General features: G+C 37.0%; 1 protein-coding gene across 4 annotated transcripts in view; it reads left to right on the top strand.

Annotated features, from left to right (window-relative positions):
- Nucleotides 1-19,785, top strand: part of Capza1 (capping actin protein of muscle Z-line subunit alpha 1) — a 48,068-nt gene that overhangs the window by 9,603 nt on the left and 18,680 nt on the right. For all 4 annotated transcript variants that reach the window (XM_004853733.4, XM_004853732.4, XM_004853734.4 and 1 more), the window contains 2 exons: nucleotides 10,734-10,797; nucleotides 17,710-17,761. In XM_004853733.4, the coding sequence (XP_004853790.1) occupies nucleotides 10,734-10,797; nucleotides 17,710-17,761 (116 nt within the window). The remainder of the gene's footprint in view (nucleotides 1-10,733; nucleotides 10,798-17,709; nucleotides 17,762-19,785) is intronic.

Raw genomic sequence — 19,785 nt, forward strand, 5'->3', positions numbered from 1 at the left:
AGACAAATGATTACCTGGGTACTTTTTAACTAGATGATAATTTCAGTATCAAAACCTCCTGTGGCTCTCTGCTTTTCTGTTCTTCCCACAATTGTTTTCTTACTTGCAGAGAGGTACAGAATACTTCATTTTTTTTAAATCTTTTTTACCCTTAGCCTCTCATGGTTATTTAAATCCGGTAAATCCTTTCTGTCATTAGGTTCTGTTCCTCCATTCCATTAATTTAAAAAATTTTTTTATTTAGGGTATTTAGAAATTATATTCTTGTATACTTAAAATGCTAGGAAAGGGCATGAATAAAAAGAGTCCCCTCTTGGGGCCAGGGATTTAGCTCAGTGGTTCTGCCACCTGCCTCGCAAGCGCAAGGACGGGGAGTTTGATCCCCGGTAGCAAAAAAAAAAAAAAATTTAAAAAAAAAGTCCCCTCTAGCCATGGTGACAGCCAGCATTGCCAGTTCTCTTTGTATCTTTTCTATTTTATGCATATGTACAAATGAAAAGATACTTTTCCCTAATCAATATCTCTAACCTGTCCACATTCCTTCTACCATTGTCTTTATTTGGGACCTTTTCTGTATCTACTGGGGATCGAACTCAGGACCTTGTACTTGCCAGGCAGGCACAGTGCTGCTGAGCTGCATCCCCAGCTTGGGACCTTTTCTGATGGTTGATTCCTACCCACTGACCCCTTACCCCATACTAGAGATTAAATGGTTGAGAGAGATAACTAGGAAATATACAGGAGCTGTTACTTGGTTTCTTCTAGTATGTTATAAATTTTATGTTTTAATTTGTCATTGTTACACAATATTATAATAAATGGTTAAAATATAATGGTGATGCCTGTTAAGCAAAGAATTATTTTGACACGTTAAAATAGTAAGGAAGACTATTCAAGTCTGTTTACCACAGAGGAGAGATTAGGCTCACCTGCTGATACAGTAATGGCAGCCAGGGATTTATAGCCAATGAGCAGAGAAAGGGTGGGTATCAATAGATGAAAAGTAACTAAGAAGAAACATCAAATATAGGGGGATTCTTGCCAAAGGCAGGCCAAGGTCTTATGATGAAGAAATTGATCAGACAACAAAGGTGAGCAAATTCTTACTCAAGCTAGGCTAGGTAGGTCAAAGATGAGCATTAGGGAGGAAGGGAAAGGCTTAGTCGAGAAAATGGCCCAGGGAAACCCAACTAAAATTTGGTAAAGAGACAGTCTTTGTTATCTCTCTATGTAGTATGTAATTAATTTAACAAAACTTCAATATTTAAGACCTACCAGAAGAGCAAAAACCGACCGGCCTGCCTGCCTGCCTGCCTGCCTTCCTTCCTTCTCAGTTCTGAGGTTTGAATCCAGGATCTCACATGTGCTAGGCAAGTGCTCTACCACCGAGCTACATCCCCAGCTAGACTTTCTTGGCTTTTGTCAAAAATAATGTCCTAGGGCCGGGGATTTAGCTCAATGGTTCCAGCACCTGCCTCGCAAGCGCAAGGTCCCGAGGTTGATCCCCAGTACAAAAAAAAACAATGTCCTAAATGTCTTCAAATAGGAAAACTCCTTTAGAAAAGAGTATTGAATTCTATACAAAGAGAACTTTCTTAGGATAAGAATAAAATATATTCCTTTTAGGAAAAGAGATGGAACTATTCTTAACATTTCTAGAATGGGATAGGATAAAAAGTAAAATATGGATCCACAATTTACTGTTATTATCCTTTACTGAAGTATATAGTCTATAGCCCAGTTTTAAAAGTATAAGAAAACTTTAAAAGGGAAATCAGAGTAAAGACATTTTAGGAACATTTTTTGGTCAGAAGAAAGTTCATACTGTTAATAGTGATTGCTGAGTGCTGGGGCACTGTGCTGGCCTCGCAAGTGCAAGGTGCTGAGTTTGATCCCCAGTACCAGGGGAAAAAAAAAAGTGATTGCTGATGATTGTAATGATGCAGAATATGATGCAAAGAATTTCTGAAGAAAATTTGCAACTAGTTTCTCAGTAATTTGAAGTGTTTGCTCCGTTTAATTAAAAGTGTTATCCTTTTTTGGCTGGCGAGGGAGACAGGATCAAACCCAGGGCCTCACTCATGCTATCGTGCTAGGCAGGCACTCTACCACTAAGCTTCATTCCAGCTCTCTTCTCTCTTATTTTTGAGACACGGGGTCCTGCTAAATTGCCCAGGCTGGCCTCAAACCCCTGATCCTCCTGGCTCAGGCTCCCAAGTAGATAGGATTATTGGGCTTATTGGTATCTGCCCTATTGCCCTGTGACCAGATCAGATAACAGTAACTGACACTTACTGAGCCTCTCCTATTATCTTTTTTCTTTTCTTTTTATTTTTGCTTTTTCTCCTTTTTTTTTTTTTTTTCCTATTATGTCTTAAGTTTCTACTAATGATTTGACAGAGTTCACCAAAAAAATGTGTGCACACTTTAGGAAAAGAAAAATGTGTATAAATATTTTAATACTAAGTTTCCTGAGAATAGTGATTAATAAGTTACCTTTGGCCTTAACAATTACAAGAGGTGCTCAAAGTGGTGACTGTTAGCTTCCAGACATTTATTAGTATGGCAAACTGCTGCTTGGGTAACCTTGGCCATTGAGATTGCTGCACATGGATTTTTTTTTTTTCTTTTGTACCAGGAATTGAACTCAGGTCCTTATGCTTATGAGGTGGGTAGTGGAACCACTGAGCTAAATCCCCAGCCCAGGATTTTCAATTTCTTCTCTAAGGGCTGGCAGTGTATTGGGTTTTCTCCAATATGTGACATCCTCTAGGAACTCCCATACGAGGGTAACACCATCTTTTGAAAAAATATACTATTTTTCTTTTTCTGAAGTGTGTGTACATTTTGTTGGGCAGACTCTGTATTGTTATTATCTCATTTAATATATACAATTCTTAAAGAATAAATACTATCTCACTTTAGGGAAAGGGTGTAGCTGAGAAATAGAGACTGAAATTTAGAACCAAGTCTCCAGTTCCAGAGCTTGTATGTTTCCATTTTGCCATAGTATCTCATAATCTTAAAAACTGAGAAGGCTTTATTTGTGTCATTTTATTCAAAAGAGATTTTATAAACATTTGCTAATTGCCTTCTGAGTGCTGTTTAATTTGCTAGACCATATGTAGTATGGAAAAGGAAAGCAAGCTTGAATCTTTGGGGACAAAATGATATCTTAGAATTAATTGTCAACAGCAGTTATATTTTAGTTGCTGTGATGAGTGTTCAAGTAAAATATGGTAGGAGTACAGAGAATTCTTGAGACTAGAATTAAAGTGGCACTCAAAGAGCAGGCAGACCAAGGCATCAGAGAATTGAAGGGAAAGACAGATTTATTATCCCTAGCGGGCCCAGCAAAAGTCACTTTCCAGAGTCTGAGCCCCGTTTCTAAGTTTATTCTCATATTTATCTTCTTTAGCCAGGGCAAGGGAGCAAGCAGAGTTTTACAGAAGCAGAACTTAGGAAAGGGTAGGGAGGTGGAGATAATGTTGGGGTGGTTTTTTTTTGCTTTTCTTACAGTTTATCTTTAAGACATAGGGAGATAGGGAAGTACAGGCAGGTGTTGTTTTAGCAGTTCATCTTCCGGGCACAGTGACCTTCATGGATTTAACAGGAAAGGCAATCTTGAGACTGTCAGTCTCTGTCCAGCTTTTAGTCTCTGCTTTGTCCTTTGTTCCTTTCCATTTCAGAACTGCTGGGGAGTATGCTTGCAAAGTAACAGAACCATCCAACCTTAAAAGCTGGGAAAGATTTAGACAGAAAAGATATGGAAAGGGGCACAACTTTCAAGGAGAGTAAGTTGAGGCCAAGAAGTGAATTTTTGTGTTCTTAGTAAACTGAGAGAAGTGAAGATTTTGGTAGACACCAGGGAGATTTGCTTAGCAGAGATTTGGCTCCTGAAATATAAAAATGTTGGGCTGTATAGACTGACCTGGGCCTTACTGGTAAGAGCAATATGAATATTATCTAGTGAAAGAATTCTTCCACCCTGGGATGGTGGCTTGAGGTTGGAGGATCACTGAATTCAAGGCCAACCAGGGCTAGTGAGTTCAAGGCTACCCTGCACTACACAGCAAGACCCTATCTCAAAAAGAACGACAAAAAAAAGTAAAATTAAAAAGAGTCTAAACGGACAGAGCCAATCCACGTGACACAATACAAATAATCCTCTGGAATTTTACTTTCTGTTAACACGTGGTATAGTTGAATGTATAAATTTTAATCCGGCTCCACTTTGTAAGCATGTAACTTTAGACAAAGCATAATCTTTGAACCTGTTCCTTCAATTATAAATGGGAATAATGGTTTCTTCCCTGCTTACCTTCATAAGCTGTTTAAAGATCAAAAGAGAAACAGGTTATGAAACAGTTTTGCAGATAATCAAATAGTACTCATTGATTTACATTGCAATAGGACATGTGCCAAGTCTGCCTTGAATATATAGCAGTAAACAAGGGTGACAAGTTCTGTTCTGTGCCAGGGGTTGGAAAACTATGTGGCCAAATTGGCCAAAAACTAGGTGGGCCAAATTCAGTCCACCTGCTTATATAGAACCTGTGAAGTAATGTTTTTTGAATGGTTGAAAACAACGTCAAAGCTGGGCATAGTGTAGCAAACACCTATAACCCCAGCACTCTGGGAGACTGGAGCCAGGAGGATTGCTAAGTTCAAGCCCAGGTTGGGCAACTTTTCTACTTAGTGAGACCCTGTCTCAAAGTTTAAAAAATGGGCCAGGGCGGGGCGGGGGGGCTTGTAGATCTCAGTGCAAAGGCCCTGCATTCAAACCCCAGTACTGTACCTCCTCCCCAAAAGAAGTATCATAAAAGAAAAAGTCAAAGAATAGCCTTTGGTGTTGTGAAAATTACATGGAATACAAATTTTGTTATCCAAAATAATTTAGGAACACAGTTGTGTTCATTTATTTGTAGTTGGGATAGAAACCATGTGACCCACAAAGCCATGTTGTATTTTCTCTCTGCCCTGTACTTTAGCAGTTTGCTGATCCCTGTTCTGTGCTCTTGGAATTCTTTTGTAAATGATGGACTGTAAGTAGATACTTGAATATTTAGCAGTGGCAAGTTCCTTGAAGAAAAAAGCAAGTAAAAGGGATAGAATTGTGAAGGATAAGGAGGGTGTAACACCTAACATTTATGAAAGTCAGGGAGAGGTACTGTATTTAGTAGATGACGTTAAAACATATACCTTAGGGCCAGGGATTTAGCTCAGTGGCGTCTTGCCTGCCTTGCAAGCACAAGGTCCTGAGTTTGATCCCTAGTACCAAAGGAGGAAAAAAAACAGATACCTGAATGATTATGGGAGTGAACTATCTGATGGAAGGGCATTTTTGGCAAAAAGGAACAGAAAGTGCAGAAAGCCTGTGGAGCAGACTTTAGATTTTATAGTGAATATGTGAATGTGTTGTGATGTCTACTAATATTTTAAATATTTTGATAGTATTTTAAAATTAGTTTCAAACAATACTTCAGAATTGTCAAGTGTTTAATACTCAGCAACCCACCATTTTAGTAGCTGTCTCAAGAGATGACATGGGATTCCTTGCAGTTACAATATGTTAAGGACTCCCTGTTGCCGTCTAATGATGATTACATTCTTTTAAACTAACGATTTATTTCATCATGGCCATTGCATGCATCTTCAAATCTCCCCACTTTCGTTTAGAAACTGAAAGATGTCTTGGTTTCTATAATTGGACATTTCATCTCTTCTTGATGTTTTTAGTGGCACTGGGATTGCTTAAGTTTTTTCAGTACTTGAATCTGAATTCAAATACTACTACTTGATGTTCCCCTCCCTGACTTTTAAATTTAGTTTTGTTTTTTCTTTAGAAAATGAAAATGAGCTTGTAGTTTACTTTTTTCTTTCAGTATAATTCCTATTTAACCAATCTATCAAGCCATATATCTATAGCTACTAAATGTTAAGGCCGGGGATTTAGCTCAATGGTTCTGCCGCCTGCCTCGCAAGCCATAAGGACCCAAGTTCGATCCCTGGTACCAAAAAAAAAAAAAAAAATGTTAACTAAGACTACCTCTAGTGGTAGTATTACAAAAGACACTGAGCTTACATTGCCATCCCTTTTATCGTTTTTATTTTGAGATAGGATCTCACTAAGTTGCCCAGGATCAGTTTAAACTTGTGATCCTCCTGCCTCAGCCTCCTGGAGTACTAGGATTACAAAGATGTACCACTAAATTCAGATTAACATATATTTTTAATCATAGGGTACTATGTATGCAGATCTGAATGAAGTAAGGCAAAGCTCCTGGTCCAGGTGTAACTTTTTTTTTTTGGTACCGGGGATTGAACTCAGGTCCTTGCACTTATGCAGCAGGCAGCAGGCAGCAAAACCACTGAGCTAAATCCCCGGCCCTTAGGTATAACTTTTAAGAGCATAAAAAGAGGCCAAGGGTTTAACTCAGTGGCACCGCTCCTGCCTCACAAGCACAAGGTCCTGAGTTTGCACCACACCTGCCTCACAAGTGCAAGGTCCTGAGTTTGATCCCTGGTACAGGGGGAGAAAAAAAAGCATTAAAAAGGGTGGGTATATAGGTCAGGGGTAGAGCATCCCTGGGTTCAGTCCGCAGGTGGGGGCAGAAGCCAGCTATAATTAAAAAAAAAACCTCCGTTGTTGCTTTTTTAGCATTTTAACAACCCCACCTTATTCAGTTAACTTTCTTTTTTTTTTTTTTCTGGTACCAGGGATCGAACTCAGGACCTTGCGCGTGAAAGGCAGGCGGCGGAACCACTGAGCTAAATCCCTGGCCAGTTAACTTTCTTGACCAGATTCCTTTAATTTGGGTTTAGTTCACTAGCCTTTATCTTTGTTTATGTCCATTTTCATCTTTTAAAAATTAAAGGGTGAAGGATCTTGGTATGGTCCTCTTTTTGTTTTTTTAAAAATTTAATTCTGCTTATACAAGTAACTTAGATTTCTCTTGAACAGAGATAAAGGTTTTTTTTCTAAAAAGTCTTTTGTATAGTACCACAAGAGGTAGTCCTAGTTAATATTTAGTAGCTATACGTATGTGTAAATATATATATATAATTTTAATAAACCCAGCAATGTGTCATTTTATAAACCCTTTTTATTTAAAAGTGTGTCATTAACATTTACCATATCAGCAGATCTCTTCACAAAGTTTTCTGTTCTAGGGACCCTTATATATTCTTAAAAATTGAGTTGTTATTTATGTGGCTTTTATCTATTTGGTTAGGTATTAAAACCAAGACATTTTTTAAAAACATTAACTCTAATAAGTATTATGTTCACATTTATGATTGAATTGTTAAAACAAAAAACTTAATTTTCCAAAAAAAGAATTTAATACAAAGAATAGCATTGCTTTACATTTTTGAAACTTTTTAGTATCTATATACTTCAGTATCTCCATACGTTTGTTATAATATGTTGTTCAAATTTGTACATTTTTTTCTGCCTAGATTGCCCTCCCTAGTCTATCTACTCAGTCTCTCATCCAGTTCATACATCATTGCTCCCCTACATGTTAGACAGACCTGATTGCACCTGTGCCCAGCTCTGTATTTCATACCTGCTTGCTGTATTATACTATCTAGGTGTCAGATCATTGAGAGCATTGACAGTGTCTTCGTCTTCCATTTTTATTTACTGGTACTTCTCTTCCTAGTTTCCTGAATGGGTGAACTCTTCTTTATATGCAGTATCAGTTCATTCATTATACAAACTGCTGTTATTTCAGTTGTACCAATTCCATTAGATTTTGTAACTTTTGAAAAGTTTAGGGGGTTCTAGAAATAATAGCAATAATAGGTCTTGTTGTGTGTGTGTGGTACTGGGGATTAAATACAGGACCTTTGCACTGAGCTGCATCCCCTAGCCCTTTTTATTTTTTATTTTGAAACAGAGTCTTGTTAAATTGCTTGGGTTGGCCTCCAACTTTGTATTCTCCTGCCTCATTCTCCCAGAGTGCTGGGATTACAGACGTGTACTCCCATCACACCTCCCTTCAGTTTGGTGACTGTAATCTCAGGTGTTGGGGATCAGGCTACATGATTTGGGTCCCATAGAGTCCAAGTGTGATATAACTTGCTTCAGGAACAGAAAAGTTAATTTAAAAAACCACAGGCTTTCTGGCTGTGTGAGAGAAAACTCATAAGCACAACACTCCTAGGCCAAGATAACTTCTACTGAGGACAATGCATAGAATGTAGGCATCTGAGTAGAGAGAAAGATCTGTTCCCCATTAATTTTGTTCCCCATTACTGATCATTTATTACTCATTACTCATTACTGACAGTCACTATTCCACTAATGGTGCACCCCTCCCCCCATGCTTCTTGCTGCCTAATAAAAGTGGGCCCACTGGAGAGATTGTTGAGTGTCCTCTGTAGGCATATCTCCCTTCAGACTCCCTTGCTTTTTAAAATATTGTTTCTGCCTCTTTTATCCTTCATTGTACGCTTGCCCAAGCAATTGGAGGTCTGTTCAGCCCCCAGTACTCAGGTATTCAAGAGGCTGAGGCAGTAGGATTGCAAATTCAAGGCCAAACTGGGCAAATTGATGAGATTTTGTCTCAAAATAAAATTCAAAGAGGACTGGGAGTGTAATTCAGTGATAAAGTACTTGCTAGCCTGCTCCAAGCCCTGGGTTCAAACTCCAACATGGCAAAGAGGAAATAAAAAAAACTTAAAATTTTAAAAAAGAAGTAAAGATAACAATAGAAGATACCTATCTGGAAGTAGGCCTTACCTTACTTGTTAGAAGGGCCAGGGATTTAGCTCAGTGGTTCTGCTGCCTGCCTCTCAAGCACAAGGTCCCAAGTTCAATCCCCGGTACCCCCCAAAAAAGAAAATCCTTAGACCTTACTTGTTAGATATGCCATGTTCCTCTTTGCTGCACATTAATGAATTGAATCATCTTTATACTTACTATAAAATATTAGAGAATTTTCAGTATCTATTCTCTTATAATATGTTAGGACTATCCTGAGAGACCCACTTGAATTTAGTCCTAATAACTATCATTGACATGATTCTTATATATAAATATTATTAAATATATGTAAATATTACCAAATAAATGGCTCTTTTGGAGGAACTACATTGGTTTAAGGAACAGGAAGGAAAGGACCCAGAACAATCTTGGAGTAAATTAATTGAAGAATTTCTGTCTCACTAGCAGGACCACTTGACTATACCCCTTTTCCCATTTGGAGCATCATGCATACAGAAACAGTATAGTATTTGTTCTCAGAATATAGCATCCAGAATGACCACTGGGACTAGAGAAGCTAGGTAGTGCCCTAAATAGCCTATGGCACACCCTGATCAGCAGCAAGTCTACTCCTTCCCTCCCATCCAGTGACTAGAGACAAGCCATAAGTAGACTGAACAGGCAAGCCAAGAGGAGCACCAATAAGTGTGTTAACGTTCTCATCAAGATTAGTGGGTACAGGGCCAGGGATTTAGCTTAGTGGTGCTACTGCCTGCCTTGCAAGTGCAAGATCCCAAGTTCAATACCCAGTACCAAAAAAAAAAAAAAAAAAGATTACTGGGTACACAAAAAGAAATTACCAAAAACTTTGAAAATGAAAATTAGAACAGTCAAAATAATTAACAGTTTAAATAGACGTAGCTTTTGAAGAGCATATTAGTGAACTAGAAAATGGAGCTGAGAAATTCTCCCCCCAAAACATAATGTAACAAAAAAAGTTGTAGGAGAAAAAATGAGATATGTATGGGAGATCCTAACTTTAATATCCATTTATTTTTATTATTATTATTTTTTTTTTTTTTGGTACCAGGGATTGAACTCGGGTCCTTGTGCTTGCGCAGCAGGCGGTGAAACCACTGAGCTAAATCCCCAGCCCTTAATATCCATTTATAATAGGTGATCTAGAGAAGAAGAATGGTTGTGAGGAAGCAAATGAGAGAGGTCAGGATGAATAACACAAAACATATTTTTCCATAGCATTTTTAGGACATTTAGTGCAGTGTTGAGTAATAGAGACGATAAGACCCATCTTTGTCCTGCCTTTAAAAATTAGTGGCAATGCTTATGTTTTCTCATGATGAAGGTTGCCATAGAATTTTGATGACTTATCAAGTCAAAGAAGTTTATTCTATTCCTACTAAAAACTAGTAGTTTTGTTGCTTTATGATGTTGGGATGAGTGTTGAATTTTATCATTTTTTTCCACCATACATTGGGGTAATCACATGATTTTGCTCCTTTAATTGATAAATAACATTACTTTCTTAGCATTAAACCATCCTTGCATTGGTATAAACACTATTTGGTATTGTTATTTACTTCATTTGCTAATATGTGCTTAAATGTTTGTAATTTAAACAGGATCATAGCTCACTTTTTGTGAATATATTTTTACCAAAAGCTAATTATTTAGCTTTTTAAATGTAAAATGACTAACTAGCACATACAGTATTTTCTTTTTGTTGTTATTGTTGTTTTATTTTGTTTTTGAGACTTACTATGTAGCCCAAGCTAGCCTTGAACTCACTGCTGCAAGTGTTCCTCCTGCCTCAGCTTCCTGAGTGCTGGCATTACAGATGTGTGCCACCATGTCCAGCACATATAGTATATTCTAAAATCAGAATGTACTTATATTGATCAGAGAGCTTTGGAGTATGTTCAAGACATATAAAATTTTATAATGTATTCTTTTTTTATGTTACTTTTCACGGTACACTTACTGATATTTTATTTCTCTTTAGGTATGCATAGCTGCTAAATTTATCACTCATGCACCTCCAGGGGAGTTTAATGAAGTATTCAATGGTGAGTAAAGACTAGTGTTCAGTTATTTTAAATCCTAGTTCATTATTGTCATTATTGAGTGCTTGCTACATTTTAATCCCTATGACACGTTATAGCTATAGCTAAGGAAATCAACTTTTACTCGGGACCTTGCACTTGTGAGGCAGGTACAGTGCCACTAAACTAAATCCCCAGCCCAGGAAATCAACATTTAAAGAAGTTGAAAAAAACTTGTTCAGGATTACCCAGCTAGTAAGCATCAGAGTTAGGATTCAGTTCCAAGTTTGAATCAAGAGCAAGCTCTTTCCCTATAAACTAGGATTCCTATATTAGGTAAGAAAAAATTTAAGATAGTTTAATATTAAAAATGTAGAAATAACATTAAATTGCATTTATAATTTTATTTTGGGGGACTTTCTTTTTTTTGAGATTGAATCTCATATTGCCCAGTCTGGTCTCTTAATTCCTGGGCTCAAGTGATCCTCTGACATCAGCCTCCCAAGTAGCTAGGATTACAGGTGTGTACCACTGTACTGACTTACAGTTTTATTTTTGTCATTGTAAGTATAAGTAATAGCTGCAACCTAGCATGGTGGTGCATGCTGTAATCCCAGCACTCTAGGAGGCTGAGGCAAGAAGATCACAAGTTCAAGCCCAGCCTGGGCAACTTAGTGACTTTTCGAGAACCTGTCTCAAAATAAAAATTTTTTAAAAGTCTGAGGACATACTGTGAAGGCTCTGGTTCAATCCCTAGTACTGTACAAAAACAAAAACTTTTCTCAGTGCTTGTCCCATAATATATGACAAGTTTGGGGCTAGTGGGGATGAACTGACTGCTTTTGGGAAGCTTATGTTCCTTTCTTTTTTTTGTTTTTGTTTTTTTTTTTGTTTTTGTTTCTTTTGGTATCAGGGATCGAACTCAGGACCTTGTGCTTGCGAGACAGGCGGCAGAACCACTGAGCTAAATCCCCAGCCCTTATGTTCATTAGATCTGGGGTAGGATTTATTTTTGTTTGTGTGTATATATGTCTGAGCCTCGCCCTGTACTGTAGATTGAATCTAGGGCCTTCGAGCCAACCTATAATCCTCAGCATATTTTTTTAAGGTCATAACATTTTAATTATAAATATCTTAATCTGGTGATTCATTTTTATACCAAATCATCCCTTTTGGGGGGGGGGTACCGGGGATCAAACTCGGGACCTTCCGCTTGCAAGGCCAGCAGCGGAACCACTGAGCTAAATCCCTGGCCCCCCAAATCATCATTTTAAGGCAGATAATGCCAGTGTAGTTTTTCAGATTTTACAGATGAGACATAGAGACTTTTCCAAAGCCTTGTTATTGATGCAGCTAACCATATATTTCTCACTTGGACTGGTCAGTGAGCCCATCTCCTTTCCCCCTTTTCTCTCTTTACTGTTTTGGTAGAGTGAGTCAAAAGGGAGAGGTACATGAAGGGTTGTCTTTCTTACATATGAGAGAAAAGGGAGAGAGAAGTAAGGGGAAGGGTCAGTCTGTTGTAAACTATCAGAATTGACAGATGTAGCCAGTTCACTCCTTAGTCATGCCAGCCTCATTACTTTCCAGTGATGAAGAAAAAACAAACAGGAGCTTATGTATTTCAGATTTGGGTTTTCCATGTGCTTCATATGTCGCAGTTCTTCAGCCCATTGCTAATGCTTCTCTTTCATAAGTATTTATTTCTTGATCCGACTGTTCTTGGGAATGTTTTTCTCCCCCCCTCCCTTCCTTTCCTCCTCCCTTCTCCCTAGTTCCCCTTCCCATTTGAACATTTTCCTATTTCACAATATCTGTTACACATTTTGATCTTTATTTCCACTTTTGGTTTCTCACACCAGAGAAACAATGTGATATTTACATGTGTGTGTCCAATTTATTTCACTTAAGAGTATAATCTCAAGGTACATCTGTCTACCTACAAATGTCTCAAGTGTATCCTTCTTTATGGTTGAGTAGTAATCTGTTGTATTTTTTAAAAACACATCTTTATCCATTCATCAGTTGTTGGGCATTTGGGCTGTTTCCAAGATTTAGCTATTACAAAATGTGCTGCTATAAACATGGATGTGCATGTATCACTGTGGTATGATCCTTTTAATTCTTTGGGGAAGATACCAAGAAGGGGGATAGTTAGCTAGGTCGAATGGAACCTCTAGTTTTAGTTTTTTGAGGAATCTCCACACTGATTTCCACAGTGGTTGCACCATTCTGCACTCCCATCAACAGTGGAGAAGGGTTCCTTTTTCCCCACAGCCCCACCAGCATTTGTTATTAGTAGACTTCTTGATAATAGCCATTCTTTCTGGAGTGAAATGGAATCTCAGCATTTTAATTTGCATCTCCAAATATTACCAGTGATGTTGAACATTTTTTCATATATTTATTTGGTCTTTACTAACACTTTTTTTTGAGACAAGGTCTTGCTAATTTGCCCAGGCTAGGCTTAAACTTGCAGTATTCCTGCATGAGACACCAGAGTGCTGTGATTACGGGCATATGCCAAAACACACAGCTTGGTGTGGAGCATAACTGGATAATGTTTTTGTTAGGAAATTCTTTTTTTTTGTTGTTATGAAATTCTTTATAAGGTAGTTCTGAATGAGCCAGTTTTCTTTTTTTCTTTTCTTTTCTTTTTTTTTCCATTAAGTTTATTGGTACATTTTAGGTATACAATACAACGGTTACATTCGTCACTGGGATCTTGTACCTTTACATGAGTGTCTTGGTTCTTATGTTTTCCCCTTCCCCTGCCCTCCCTTCACCCCCTCCACCCTTCCCTATTTGCAAAGAATGTTTCCTTTTTTTTCCTTTTCTCATATTTTTTCTTTTCCCTTCTTTCCTTTCCCCTACCTCTCCCACTTTCCCTACTCCTTTAGACCTTTTCTTCCTATTACACAAAATCAATTATACATTTTTTTAAAAATTAGAATATCAAGATTTAGAGGATATTACCACAGATTTTACAGAATTTAAACAGATATAGAAGCATATTACAAAAATCTTTTTTAAAATAAATTTGACAACTTCTATGAAGTTCCTGGAAGACAAATTAATGAAATTGACTCTGAAACAAATATAAAATTTGACTAGCACCTATTAAAGAAAATATATTCCTAGCTTGAAAACTTACCTATATGACAACAGCAGGCTCCTAAACATTTTACCTGATAAATTATATCAAACAATTAAAGCAGAAAAAAGAAGGAACACTTCTCCCCTCATTTTAGGAACTCAACATTGTGCTAATCCTAAAACTGGATAAAGATAATAGAAGAAAAAAGTATGAACATATATAAATATTTGTTTAACAAAGCAAACTATTAGAAGTCAGATCTAGCAGTATATAGAAAGTGGTTTTATTATAGGGATGGCAGTGTTGAGTCAGCATTGGAAGATCCACCCCCATAAGTCATCATTTTAACAGAGGAAAGGAAAAAGCCATATGATCCTATCAGTAGTTGAAGAAAAAGTATTGGACTAAATTCTACAGCTGTTCATGGTAAAAGCTATCAGGAGACTAGAAGTAGAGCAGAACCTTCTTAACAGATAAAAGACATGTACTCCATACTTCCAGCAAAAATGCTTTATATGAATGGAGAAGATACAATGCTTTCTCCCTAAGGTGGGGAACAAAGGCATATATGCCTACTCTTCATCTGTCCATTAAACTTTGAAACATAGGCCCAAACCAAAATAGCCTGGCAATAAAAATAAACAAATAGCATAGGATTGTCAAGGTAGAAGTAAAATCTTTATGTGTGGATGAAATGATCATCTACAGAGAAAATACTAAGAAATCTCTAGGAGCCCCTAGAACTTGTATTTGAATTTAGCAGGATTAGAAAACACAAGGTATATATAAAAATTCAGGTCTATGTATACTTGCTATAAATGAAGAATTGGATATTGAAATTTAAAAGTTATGTAGGAGTATGAAGGACCTGGAAAAGTAAAAAGAAAAAAAAGTAACAGTGTTGGAAGACATTTATTACCTAATTTTAAGACTTCCTCTAAAGCTGCAATAATCAAGGCAATGTTGGCATAAGGAAAGACATATAGATCAATGGAATAAAACAGAGAATCTAGAAATATAACCACACATATATGGTCCACTGATTTTTGAAAGATTATTTAACATTAACATTTTATAGAACATAAACTTAACTCAAGAGCAGAGGAAAAGACAATGTTTTCAACAAATGGGACTAGAACACCTGGTATCCGTATGCAAAAAATTAACCTCAGCCCTTTATTTCCGCATATAAAAATAACTTGAAAGGATCTATGAACCTAAATATGAAAGACTAAAACGATAAAACTTTAAGAAGAAATTATAAGGGAAAATGTTCATGAATTTAGGGTAGGCAAGAACTTCCTAGGATACAAAAAACATGATGTATAAAAGAAAAAAATTGATAAATGAGATTCCATCAAAATTTAGAACTTTAAAAGACATCATTAAGAAAATGAAAAGTAGTCCTTGGGGCTGGGGATTTAGCTCAGTGGTCCCACCGCCTGCCCCACAAGTGCAAGGACCCGAGTTTGATCCCCGGTACCAAAAAAAAAAAAAAAAAGAAAGAAAAGAAAAATAGTCCTTAACCAGAACATATTTATAATACATAAATCCTATGACCCGATTGTATAAAGAACTCTTACAGCTCCTTAATAGACAACCCAATTAAAAAGTAGACACAAGAAGATGATAACTAGCCAGTACAGCACAAGGAAAGGTATGCAGCAGTAGAATCAGAAAAATACTAATTAGTACAATAACAAGATCGTATTATACACTCATTAGGGAGATGAAGTTGAAAGTTTTAAAAGAACAAATGTCAGCTTAGGTATGAACCAGTTAGAACTTTCTAATACTGCTAATGTGAATGTAAAATGATAAAACCATTTTGGAAAACAGTATAGAAATTTCTTGTATTACTGTTAAGAACCAACAGTTCTGTTCTTAAGAGAAATGAAAACACATGTTCACAATAGATTTGTACATACAAGTTGACTATCCCTTACCTGAAATTCTTGGAACCAGAAGTGTTTCAGATTTTGGGTTGAAATCCACTTGATCTGCAAAGAGGATAGGTACTCCTTTTTTTCAGGTTCCTGTCACATGGAGTGTTGTTTTCCACCCTTTTAACTTTGAATGAGCCAGTTTTCAAACCACTGTCTAGTACATTTACAGTCTTCCATACTATACACAGCTGAGCATGGTGCCATACACCTGTGATCACAGCTACTCAGGAGGCTAAGGCAGGAGGATCAAAAGTTTGAGGGCAGTCTGTCTCAAAAGGGATAGGGTTGTATTTCAGTGGTAGCATGCCCCTATGTTCAATCCCCAGTACTGCAGAAAACTAAACAAACAGAAAAACATACTGTCCACTAAATACAGTTTACAAGATTTTTTTAAACAGTTCTCTGTAAGTCAGGTCATCTTTACACACCTTGGTTCATTTTAGCAAACATTTATTTTGAAATTCTAGTTTTATATTGGAAGGTTAGCTACTTGAGAGAAACTATGTGATATTTATCTGTAACTAGCCCAAAGCCCCAAACATGGTATAGTATTCAGTAATTTCCATTGGTAAAATTAGCGGTACAGAGAAAAACTAGGGGAAACACAAACATTTACCACAAGAAATATAGAATATAATAGAAGTAAATCTTTATAAAGATCATTTCTAGATTTTGAGCCCTGACAATAAGGGAGACAAGGGTAGCCATTTTCTCCCTAGTCTTTTTCCTTCAAATGTAAACTTTGAACAACTGAGCTTTTATAAAGTTCTCCTTAAACTTGACTTCTGGCTCAGCCATTTCTTGACGACAAAATTAATGTCTTATAGTTGAAAGTCCTTTGTTATACTTCTGACAACTGAATGTACTTTACAGGAACATCATGAGAATTATTGGAATAGAAGTATTAGATTAAGAATTGCAAGCTACTTTTGTCATGAGGTCTGGGTTTTTTTATTGGCACACATTGGCCACTACCAGACCCTTCTTTCAAAAGCTCTCAGAATCAGTACCCTTTGGCTTAGACACAGCCTTCCCTCTTGGAATAAATGCTTGGTGTTTTCTTAGTAACAGAAAAAAATGACTAGATTGACACCAGCTTTTTAAAAAGTTGTGGACCTCTATACAGTATTAAATTCTTCAGAGAAAAATACGTCAGAATTTTAGGTCAGTGACAGAATTGTGCCCAGCTTTCTTGAGCTGGTATTGTAGAAAGGCCTGTAATTCTTAATCTAGGGTTTGGGGAGGAGGAGTAGTGGGGATTGAACCCAGGGCCTTGTGTATGCTAGGCAAGCACTCTACCACTGAGCTACATCCCTACCCTATGTAGGCTTATTTTAAATAAATCATTAAATAATACTTAGGCTAAGGACTGTGGCTCAAATGATAAAAGTGCTTGCCTAGCATGTGTGAGACCATGGGTTCTATCTCAGGTACCATAAAAATAAATAATTCAGTTCAATTAGTAGTCCTAACTGGAACCTTCTGCAGACCTTATTTTTCTTTTGCTATGAAATTCCTTGAGGATTTATTGTTTGCTTCCTATAGTACTAATAATTGTATATAAAGCTATGAACATTAACTATTCATTGACATTTATAGAATTTCTGTACGTATAGTATATCTGAAAACTAACCTCTCAAAAGTCTGGACTTTAAAAATCTATTCTAGCTGAACATGGTGCCACATGCCTGTTATCCTAGCACTTAGGAGGATGAGGCAGGAGGACTGTGAATTCTGGGCCAGCCTGGGCTATGTAGTGAGTACAAGACCAGCCTGGACAGCATAGCCAGACCCTGTCTCAAAAGCCCTCCCCCCAAAAAAATCTCTTTTAGATGCACTAAACTTTCTCAAATTTGTCCAATACCCAACATTTCAACATGTTTTCCTCCTCAGATGTCCGGCTACTACTTAACAATGACAATCTCCTCAGGGAAGGGGCAGCTCAGTAAGTATCTTTTCTAAATACTTACATTATTATCCTAACATTGGGTAAACTATAGTGACGATAAAGTAGCACCCTGAAAACTAAGTTTAAAATACTGTTGGTTTTTTTTTTTTTTCAGACTTTTAATTTCTGGTAGGGCATTGTTTTTTCATAAGAAAGTCCCCCCCGCCTTTTTTTTTTTTTTTTTTGGTACCGGGGATCGAACTCAGGTCCTTATGTTTGCGAGGCAGGCGGGGGAACCACTGAGCTAAATCCACGGCCAAAATGCTTTGTTTTGTTTTGTTTTTGTTGTTTTGGTACCCGGGATGGAACTCGGGTCCTTGAGATCACAAAGCAGGCAGCGAAACCACTGAGCTAAATCCCCGGCCTAAGTTTAAAATACTTAAAGCTGTCCATCCTGTTTTTATTTTTTTATTTCTTAGAGAAAACATGTTTTCCTAATATGAACTTACTTTGCCCATATTTTCCTTATTAAAGCAGAATTTAATCTTAGCTATTAGGTTTTATAATTCTAGTTCAGTATTGAATTTTTTTAAACTGCTAGTTACAGAAAGATTAAGCTGCTAATAAGGATTGATGGTTTCTGAAATTACAAAAAAATAGCCAATATTCATAGAGTACTTTAACAGAATTAACCATAGATAAAAGCATGATTACTTCAGCTAGTCATTGACCCTTCATCACTGTCAAACTAACTGATCTTTCCAAAATAGCATCTTTATTTTGCCCTTGACCTCAAAAACATCAATGGGGATTTGGGGGGAGTTTTTTTTGTTTTTGTGTTTTAATCTCCTGAAATCAAATCTAAATGCTCTCTAACTTTCAAGGATCCCTGTTATCTGGCCTTGTACTACTCTACTGTTCAACCCAAAGCCCTGTGTGAGTTACTATCTACCCAATGAGGCCAGGGTTCCTTTGTAAAAAGGAAACCAGAACTGGATAATGGCTAGATAAAGGGAGGGAGGGGAGGACAGGACATTTTGATGCAAAGTAACAAATAAGTATCTTAAAGTGCAAATTGCTACGTAACTTGTTTAGATTTTGGTTGTAGAAAACGGTATCAAAAGCTGCTGCCCAGTAGACAAATTAGGAAATTTCTGTCCGTGGAATTTGTTTTGGGACTAGAATCTGCAAACCTAGGTTTTACACACCATCACTGTAATTGTCATCATGAATGATAAACCCAGATTTACATTTATATAGGAAAGTAAGCCACACGTCAAAGATAAAACTCTAATGCTAACTTTCTTCTTAGATGTATAAAATTTGGCATGGCAAAAGATGTTCACAAGGCAGATTTCAGCAGTGCATGCCTGTAATCCCAGCTACTTGGGAAACTGAGGCAGAATAGTTGAGAGTTCCAGGCCAGCCTGAGTAACATAGTGAGACCTGTCTCAAAAACAAAGAAAAGAGCATTCATGATTTGCTAGTTCAACCCTCTGCTCTTTTGCTGAACTTCATCTATATCTGTCAATAGATAGTTATCCAATCTGAATCCTTCTGGTAATAAGGAATTCCCCATCTTACAAAGCAAGTTGTCCACTTTCCCTGCCGTATTGGTTCTAGTTTTATCCTTGAGACCTATCCAAAATAAACATACTTTATTATTTCACTTTACAGTATAGCTGAAGTACATTGAGGGTGGAATGCCACTCAGTATTTACAACTTAAGCCTGATGACCTACTTCTAATTAGATCTGAGTGGAAGTTGGGATACAATTCAGATACTTTGATTGCACTAATACTAAAGCTTTATATGTATAAATATTCTGTTCTATAGACTCCCAAAGACAGATTTTCCTGAACCCAAATAACTGATTTTTCTATAGCGATGAAGGGTTCATTTTTAACTTTTATAGTGAAATGCTTCAATCTCTTGGCCATAATCTTTATAATTAGCACTCAATAAATGTTGTTTTAGTAATCATCAATATTGCCTTCTATACAAAATAAAGGAGGCCTAATAGACCTAGGACTATCCTGAATTTCCGCCTGTCTTTCTGATCACCAAAACCATTTGTGGT

This window comes from Heterocephalus glaber, unplaced genomic scaffold (assembly GCF_053883595.1).
Source record: "Heterocephalus glaber isolate CG9 unplaced genomic scaffold, H.glaber_assembly_v1.0 deba00001442, whole genome shotgun sequence".
Taxonomy (NCBI): Eukaryota; Metazoa; Chordata; class Mammalia; order Rodentia; family Bathyergidae; genus Heterocephalus; species Heterocephalus glaber.